A 9948-nucleotide genomic window follows, 5' to 3' on the forward strand; every position below is an offset into this window, starting at 1 on the left:
TCGCGAGCGATCATAATTAAAAAATAAATGATTTAATCAATTAATAAACTAATTCGGATAGTTTATTAATTGATTAAATCATTTATTTTTTAATTATGATTTTACCGGTGTTGCCGTATTGTTAAAGCAAACATGCTCTAACTGACTTTGGTGGTGTTGATATCAGCAATCATAAAACTATTTTTATCATTTTATCTACATCTTAACTTAACAAAATGCTGAATACCATATGCATCGGAAATAAGTGTCGACGCACGTTGTCTTTATTTGGTTGACGGTGTATAAGAGCTTTTTTGTTGCACACACTAGGCATCCAGAGACACACTAATCATACAGCTCAATGATGTCTTTCACGCTGGATATGGTCCCGGTTATCATAAGAAATGATCCAAATACGCCCATAAGAAAGTTCTTTACCAACCGCCACTTCATCCAACCAAAGTCCGAAGGCCACCGGTAGACGGTGTCGACCAGTATAGGAAACCAGAGGGCTAAGATAGGGTTGAACATGGATCCGATAATTCCAACGAACGTTCCGATATCTGGAATCCCACAAGCAATGCCAACGATCACTGCTAAATATAACAACCTAATGAACGACTGCACGACCATGTGCCACTGTGGTTTAACTCGTCGGTGCAGCTTACGCCATATGATTTCTTGTGGGACGTAGAAATATATACCAATCGAGAAGAGAATGGCAACGGCCGACAGGACTTGGATGATTAATGCCAACCTAGTAAAAAACAACTTATGTTAGGTTGTGAAATTCTAACTTTAAACTAATCTGCATACTTTTCTTCGGTTGGGAAGTTCAGTGTTATAGAGCCCTGAATTGCATCGCCGTAACGGAGGTATCCCATCAGTCCAAAAAAGCTATACAAGAATGCTAAGCAAATGTTGTTGACATTCACAATTCCCGGACAACCGAGGTAATGCTGTGGAGTTTTCATCTGATTTGAAATGGGGAAAATAAGTACAGTTGCATCGAACGCCAAGTATGCAGTTCTGTGGGAAAAGCAAAGTAGCGTAAATTCATTACCTTAGATCCTTAAGGGCACGGTAAACCAAGCGTAATCGCTCGTCTCTCGTGTATCGGGGATATTCGGGCCATGCGTCGTCTGTGCTTTATTAAAGTTTAGCAATTTGTTAAAAATTGCTTCATTTCTTTGAAGAATCACAGAATTTCGATAAATATTCTCAGATTAGACAGATTACGCATGCGATTATAGGTAAGCCAAAATTATGTTTGCCATTTTTAGCAGCGGAATGGCACGATTACACTACCGATTATACTTTGTTTCCCGTACCCTTTGCAGTAAATTACAACCCACCCGAGAAATTTCGCCACCGAACTAAACGTTGGAAAGAGATTCCGATCGTCAGTTGAAAGAGGTTCTCTAAAGATGTAATTTAAGGAAATCACAACGTTGGTAATGATCAGCGTCGTCGCGATGGCCGAGAAGGGGACCAGATATTTGATCTCCCTCACTTGGGTTATCACAATCGCTGGTATCGCGGCCAATAAAATATAGATTCGGACGTCCCAGTCGAGATCAGTGCTGCTATTGATAACGCCATGTAGAGTGGTACCGACGAAGACCATATAAATCATAGGGCCTAACGCAATCATAAGGTAGTAATCGATGAAAGTTCTGGAAAAGTAAAAAACAATGCGTTTATGACCATAAAAGATTTGTTCTATGCAGCCTTATTACAAATGCTAAAAGATTCCGTTGAAGCATGTACTCACTTAAAATTTTTGCCCAACGGCCTCGTCCTGACTGGACCAAGGGCAAACGCACGATCAACTGTTTGGGCATACGTCAGCATAGGGACACGATCTCTTTTGCAGATTTTATATGCGGTGCCGACCTGCAACATTGTATTCGTCGCAATAGAATGTTTCCGTTTCGTTTTAAGATTAAGTAGCACACTTTGAATAAGTTAAAATAAAAAAATATTCGTTCAAAACAATAGTTTTTCCCGAACTTGAGAAAAATTATAGAAGGAATAGTGTATGTTCGGTAACATATGTTTTGTTTTAGTAGTTATTCACATAGCAATTATGTATCAAGTGAACAGAGAAAACAGGCTTTGTCATTTATAAGCATTGTCATTAAGTCAATGGAGTTGGAATATGAAGTAGAACCTACTACCTTTTATTGAAAGATCTGGCTACACTCATTCACTTTACTTTACTTAAGCCAGGATCGCGACGTTCGAAGTAGTATCAATTATCAAGAGAAGGACTGCATTCTCCTCTAAAAGGCGTTTTAAATTAATGAAACTTTCACTTAACAGCAACTGTCAAACACTCATTTCACTCATTTGAAACCCAACTTAGCACGTCTAAACGCAAAATAAACAAACAATTTGAGTTGCGCAACTAAAATTTCACTTAACGTAGCCGGGCTAGAAATTTATTTCACAGCAATGAAAGTTGCTTGACAGCTCGTGCAACTGACAGATTTAGAAGGCGTTAACAGTATAAAACCATTTATAATGATCGTTAAAAGAAATTAACAAGGTCGTTTTATGCGATTTAAGTTCACTTGCAAGAATCACAACACTAAATGAGTATTATCATTAATTTTAGAGATGAAATAGTACAGCTCATTTACAATTCTACATAATTTGTTTACCGACTCATCATTGCCGGTTGACAGTTAGCGTTAGTTCGTTGTGAGTCGTGTAAACGCGTGATGCGTTCGGAAACTGTCAGTCCACTGAAATGAAGACGACTGAAAGTTTCTCTTGCATGAAAGTTGCTGTCATTTATCTGGACCTTAACGTTAGCTGCGAACGCTGAAGCAGTGCTCTCGTTCTACAGCACTGCTACGAGAGGGCTCAACATTAACCTTTTATACTCTAGTGGCGTTTAACAAGCCACATATAAACTCCAGCAAAATTCTTTGTCAATCACACTTTCTTTCACAACAGCAACTAAATTTGAGTTGTAACATCAACTGCGTTATCAGTCAGCATCACGACGTAACTAGGCACGGAGGGCGTAACTGATTATTCAACTGGAGTTTGTAGTTGATTCATCTATAAAATAGCAGAAAAATGTTTACCATATTTAGCCGATATCGTTTAGAGTTACCGGATCGCGCACGCGTAAACAGTTTGGGTTGTTTCTCATGCGATCGTAAAACATCTCACAGCGCTCTATTGGGAAGTAAATAGCACGCTGCTGAAACACACCAGCACGCTATGTGTTCAAGTGTGCCAGAACGAGATCTTAAAAAGCGTGGTCATAGTCAGCGAGCAAAATTCACGGGCATTGCTATCACATTCTTTCTTCACTGGTCTCCTATTGTATATTTCTGTCTTCATTCATATTTTGATACAACCCTGAAGGTGACTTTAAAAACCTATTAAATAAAAGTAGCCTACTCACTAGTAGATGCACACAATGTGAATATAGTAGTCCTAGAAGAAACGTTCCAATAACTCCAAAAACAAGTCCTCCATTCCGTATGGCGTATGGCATCGATAGGATTCCCACACCCATGGCACCTTTTATCACGTGCATGAACGTTCCGATTGTCCTATAATAGGAAGGTTAAGTCTTTCATTTGATAGCCCGATCAGAAAGAAGCTGATGCTTAGTGTCACCAAATGCGATTTCGTCTTTCACTCACGAGGTCGGTTTGTCGACGATACGATGCTGGTATGGATCATAGTCCTTTTCTGGTGCAGTTTCGACTTGACCATCCGCACCAGTGGAGCTGACCTTGGCCAACATTTCCGTTGATGCCATGCTGTATTGCTGTTTACAAGAACCGGCACCGTTAGATCACAGACACTGAATGCGACGCCGCACATTGGTGTGCCAGCAGATCTCCGGGTTTTTTTTAGGTTATTAAAACCCTCTTCCACATATAACACACACATATCAAAACGTTCGCGGACTAAGAACGAAACTGGGCACATTTTATTTGCACAGCTTCAGAGGCGTCTGATTATAATGCTATTGCTCTTACCGAAAATGGTCTCAATGATGACATTCCGTTTGTACAAGTGTTTACCTCTGGTTATATTGTCCATCGTGTTGATCGTAATGAAGTGAATAACAGAAAGGAGAGAAGTGGTGGTGTGCTGATTGCTGTCGATTCTCAGTTGCACTTAAAGATTTGCTGTACTAATACACTATCAGTCAAGTTATTATGGGTTCAAGTTAAGAGTTGTTGTTTTTAATTAGCTTATGGAGATTTTCAATTTTCGCCTCCTAATCGGTGCTATTTATTTACCATCAGTTCGCTGTCAGCTGGTTAACAAATGTTGCAAATTACTTAGATCCATTAGAGAAGCAAATCCAAGGGATCATGTTTTACTGCTTGGAGATTTCAACTAGTCTTCGTTATACTAGTAATTTGTCGATAACTACGGGCTAAAAGCAGAGCTGTGGAAAAGGTATTATTTGCGGAACAATGTGATAACACATGCGTTTAGTTCTGATGACAAACGGAGAAGGCATTCTGTCAAATTCACAAACTGACGTATCATTGTTGCTTGTTGTACAGGGTTTTTCGGCACGCAATTACACCGTTGTATGTTTGCATTTCAACACCGCTCCTCAAACTTATAACGGTTCAACTCCCAAGACAGCTCGATGTCTAACAAATGGCGCCTGAGGTAGTCCCTTTGTTAGCATATCCGCAGGTTGATCAGCGGTTAGAATGTAGTTCAGCTTCACCTTTTCTTCTTGGACACACTGCTTGATGAAATGCAACTTCACCTCAGTATGCTTGAGCCGTTTTGATGAACCAGCCGATTTAGCAATGGCAATAGCAGACTGATTATCTTCGAAAATCTCTGCAGGCACTGTGAGCTGTGCAGCTCCTCAAATAGTTTGCAGGTCCACAGTATCTCACAGATGCAGTCGGCTAGCGCAGAACATTCGGCTTCAGTTGAAGAAAGCGCTACACTCCGCTGCTTCTTAGTGCTACAAGCAGTTTTCGCCCCATAGATTTTGATTAGGCATCCCGAGGTGGAACGCCTCGCCATCTAATCTGTTGCCCAATTGGCATCGGCAAATCCTACTATCTGGCGACTTTCAGGATCGCTTTTTTTTTTTATAAATCAACCCATAGTCAGTTGTACCCTGTAGGTACCGAAGAATCCTTTTTGCATGTTTCGAATGTTCTTCGCTGGAATTACTCTGGATCTGACTAAAGTATGAAACTGCAGCACTTATGTCAGGACGAGACGTTATCATCATGTAAGTAAGGCAACCGATCAATTCCCGATACGGCTTGTTCAAATTTTGATCGATTTCCGTTTTCTTCAGCTGCAGGTTTGGTTCCATTGGAGTAGCTGCCGGGTTGCACTCTTCCATTCTAAACGCTTCAATACAGAATTAATGTACTTCTACTGGCTCAGTTTCATGATACCCTTTAACCATGGTTGCTAACTCGTACATACAAACAGCTATCATTAAAACATCGACGAAAACCACATCGTGAAATGAATTCGTTAAAGCATTCATTCCAAGCTTTCGATGCTTGTTTCAGACCGTAAATGGATTTGTTGAGTCGACACACTTTATCCCCCTCCTCAAATCCTTTTGGTTGACGCATGTAGATCTCTTCTTTTAATGCTCCGTTGAGGAATGCCGACGTAACATCCATTTGATGGACAACGTAATCAAGTTGGTTTGCGATTGCGAGCAGTTGACATTTTTACAACCTAATCGAACAGTTGACATTTTTACAACTGGGGCATAGGTTTCCGAAAAATCAAAACCATACCGTTGTGTAAAACCTTTCGCGACGAAACGCGCTTTCCGCTTTTCAATGGTTCCATCCGGTCCATACTTGATTCGAAAGACCCATTTGCAATCTACGCTTTTCAACGGTTCCATCCGGTCCATACTTGATTCGAAAGACCCATTTGCAATCTACTGGTTTGCGTCCGATAGGTAGATCCGAACTGCCAAGTGTTGTTTACAGTAAGCGATTCCAGTTCTTTATCAATAGCTAGTTTCCATTCAGGCCAATCTTCAAGCTTCTTCAATTTATCGATGCTATCACGAACGTTTTCAATAAAGTTTTCAGCGTTCAATGCATAGGCAAAACACAAATAATCGTCTAATTTTGCAGGAGGCTCCAAACTCGATCGCTGCGTCTAGGAAAATCGCTACTCCCCTCCTGAAACAGATCTTGGGTTTATTCTAAAGAATTATTTCTCGCTTCGTCAAATGCATCCTCATCAGTATTGATCTCGATTGGCATGACCGGCGATCGTTGCATGAATTGTACATCACTTTCATCACTATCAGTAATATCCTCCATAGGTATAACCGGTGATTCTTGAATGGATTCTATTCCGTTTTCAGCACGATCTGGAACAACTACAGGAGTTTACGGTCCAATCAACTGACCATGATTTTGATTCAATTCATCATCGGCCTGGTTATGTTTATGCCGCTGGTTTGATGATGTTTTTGCTATTATGTCGACTTTTCCTTTGTGCTTTGTAACATTTCACCTGATGCGATTCTTATCATAATCGGATCATTCAATTTTTTTACATCACGAAGAAATTCTGCAGAATTGATCATATGATCAGAAGCACCAGAAGCTAAGATCCATTTGAAATCATTCATCTGCATTCTTCCTTGACGTTCCTCGAATCGACAGCTGTTTCGCTTACATGCGCTTTTTCGTTTCTAGTCTCAAACGACTTTCCTTTGTTTTGTTTCCCAGAAGCTCCTTTTTGCAGTAGAGGACAATAAATTCGTTTGTGCCCAAGCCTTTTACTATTAAAACACTTCAGCTTCGATTTGGTCCCTTTTCCAGTCCCCTCATCACTGTTCTCTCGTTTCATGCTTTCACTCAGGAGACGAGCTTTCACAACATCAAGCGTGCACTGCTTCGGTGCAAGCGTTTCCAGAACTGTCACTAGCTGACCATACGAACTCGGCATTGTTTGCAGCAAATAAAACACAACCAAGCTTTCCTGTAGTTGTATGCCGGCAGCAGCCAAATCCCGCACCATCCGCTCGAACTCGAGTAGGTGCGCCTGAAGAGAACCGGACTCCGAAAACTTCATCGCCGAAAGCTTTTTGAGGATGTAGAACTGTCCTGATATGCCCTTTCTAGTGAACGTATTTTCAAGCGTTGTCTAAATCTGTCGCGGATATTGCTTACCCTTGATGTGTTCAAGCTGTGAATCTGCAATGTTCCGGACCAGTACCGACTTGCATTTAACGTCCTTCTTCTGCCTATCGCGCAGCTTCAACTCCTTAGCCAGTTTCTCTGCCGCCGTATCGGTCTCCAGCACCTTGTATTCTTCCACTTTGTCCGATTCAACACGAATACAATCCAAAAGGTCCAGCTCCTCTAGAAGTATCTCCATCCGGAAGCTCCAATTGTTGAAATTCGCGCCATTGAACAAATAATTCTTCTTTTCCTCCCCCATTTTTCCTCCAAACAAGCTTTACCCAGCCACAAAGGAATGAAAATTAACATCTTTTTACTTGGTTAGGGTAAGGCTGGGCCCATAACCTAAAAGCAGAGCTGTGCAAAAGGTGATATTTGCGAAACAAAGTGATAACACGTGCGTTTAGTTCTGATGACAAACGGAGAATGTATTCTGCCAAATTCACAAACTGACGTATCATTGTTGCTTGTTGTACAGGGTTTTTCGGCACGCAATTACACCGTCGTATGTTTGCTCTTTAACATGGGCCACCAGTGTATTTTTCTTGCTGTCGGCTACCCGCCTCATTCTTACTGCTACTAGACGAGGTCACATATTGCATATTAAAGGTTAGGAAGAAATTCGTATGTGCGCACAAGATTAATAACTACGTCTCCTATGTTCAGATGGTAATGCTCAGTAGTCTTTTTTTCAGTGTCGTTTATACAGTTGATATAGGGTATGACATTTCATACGTTTACCTTCTACGTAGGTTGCCTCTTAAGTTTCGGGATTTGAAAAAACTGGTGATGCAATCTATCAACTAAAAATTTTATCGTAAAATTTGACGTTTTTGAGGCTATACGTACTCTGAACGTTTTGACATACAAGCGCTATTTGTGTTGTTAAAAAAATACTAAAAGTGTCAATGTACGCCAAATTGTGGAATTGGGTCGCGGACATTTTCGTGCGATTATTTTTTGCAATTTTCGACGTGGATTAACATAGCAGTAGTGCATCAATGAACTTAATTCAACTTTTGGCGATGAAGCTCCATCAATGATCAGTATTTATAGATGGTTTGGAGAATTAAATCGTGGTCGGAGTTCACTCCAAGATGAATTTCGTGAAGGTCGTCCAAAATCAGTTGTTGTTCTAAAAAACATTGATGCTGTGCGTGAATGGATATTGGATATTGCAAGATCGGCATGTGACTTATCGTGAGATAGAGACATCCTTAGGTATTACAGGGACCAGCATATACTTAATATTGCATGAACATTAGACTGTCAAAAAAATTTGCTCGTGTTGGATCCCACAGAATTTGTCAATCTCTCAAAAAAAAACTCGTGTCGATTGGTCGGAAAAAATGCTTGAAAAATACGATTGCGGTGCTTCAAAACTTGCCTTTCATATCGTGACAGCCTTTAGTATGAGTCGTGGATTTACGCGAATGAGCCCGAAACTAAACTGCAATCGACTGTATGGGTGTTTCAAGATAAGCCGAATCCAACCAAAGTTGTTCACGCACGAAGCACTTTCAAGCAAATGGTCGCATGTTTTTTCGGAAAAACTGGATATATCGCAACCAAACCACTAGAACAACGCAGAACAGTCTATTCTGAGTGGTACACAAAAATGTGTTTGCCAGTTGTCTTCCAAGAAAACAGGAAATTCAAACCGCCGTCGACTGATCACCCGTCACCACGACATTGCGAGCTCTCACACATCGGCTCAAACAACTGCATTTTTGAGTACTCAAAACGTCCATTTGATGAGTCATCCGCCATATAGTCCTGGATCTAGCACCAAATGACCTCTTTTAATTCCCGTACGTAAAAAATAAACTGAGAGGTCTACTTTTTTCAACACCTGAAGAAGCGAAGATCTCTCAAAAAAGACTGGTGTCGGTTGAAACTTTAAACATTTTTTTAACACCACAAATAGCGCTTGTATGTCAAGACGTTCTGAGAACGGATAACCTCAAAAACGTCAAACTTTACGATAAAATTGTTAATTAACATATTGCATCACCAGTTTTCCCAAATCCCGAAACTTAAAAGGGAACCCTCGTAAATAAATTTCTCCACACTTCCATCGCGTGAATGAACGTTCCAATTGTGCTGTAATTCAAAGATTGAATCTTTCGAACCAACAGAGCTGACCCGGAACGTTTCCGTCGATGTCATGTCTCTCTAAGTTCAGAGCTGTTATCAAGCGCCGTAGTCATTGGGACACAGATACTAAACGAAAGACTATACATTGGCTTACTTGCGTATCCGCGGATTTTGCTAAGTTAGATATACCCTAGATCGCCGGCAATACGAAATGAGCTTATTAAATTAGTCCATAGTACTTCCTTGATTTTTGCTCTGCTTGAGCAGCACGCATGACCATGCATAAAAGATTAAAAGATTTCAATGTTTTCAGGGTCTATTCGTCCATGTTAACCTGTTTTTTGCCATGGATGTGTAGTTCATCTGCAATGAGAACATCTTTGGCGTTATCACTAACAGCATTGGTACCGCGTAGATTCCGCGTCATAATGCGGTGCCAATGTTTCCATCTTTGGTTTTGATGTACCGGGGTCACAACTAGTGTTGGGTAAAGCACCAAAATTAAGTGTGCTGTGCGCTCTTGCATCAAGGTGTGCTGTGCGCATGGTGCACACAATCACACTTTACTCAACACTAGTCACAACCTTTTCCAGAACCCCGGTTTTTTCACGGCGTCAGGCTTTGCATGAATGAAGACCCCAAAACCATCACCAACGCACTCGACGCTTGGGAACCAAGCGGG

At 40.9% G+C, this 9948-nt stretch overlaps 1 protein-coding gene across 1 annotated transcript; it reads right to left on the reverse strand.

Moving 5' to 3' along the window:
- Positions 1-324: 324 nt before the first annotated feature.
- Positions 325-7428, reverse strand: LOC131285271 (proton-coupled amino acid transporter-like protein CG1139). The gene is made up of 8 exons (XM_058314124.1): positions 7208-7428; positions 6958-7105; positions 3648-3775; positions 3404-3554; positions 1754-1875; positions 1335-1655; positions 796-1008; positions 325-736 (listed from the first exon to the last, which is right to left on the reverse strand). The coding sequence occupies exons 1-8, from the start codon at positions 7426-7428 to the stop codon at positions 325-327; spliced, it is 1716 nt and encodes a 571-aa protein (XP_058170107.1).
- Between the last annotated feature and the right edge of the window lie 2520 nt (positions 7429-9948).

This window comes from Anopheles ziemanni, chromosome 3 (genome assembly GCF_943734765.1).
Source record: "Anopheles ziemanni chromosome 3, idAnoZiCoDA_A2_x.2, whole genome shotgun sequence".
Taxonomy (NCBI): Eukaryota; Metazoa; Arthropoda; class Insecta; order Diptera; family Culicidae; genus Anopheles; species Anopheles ziemanni.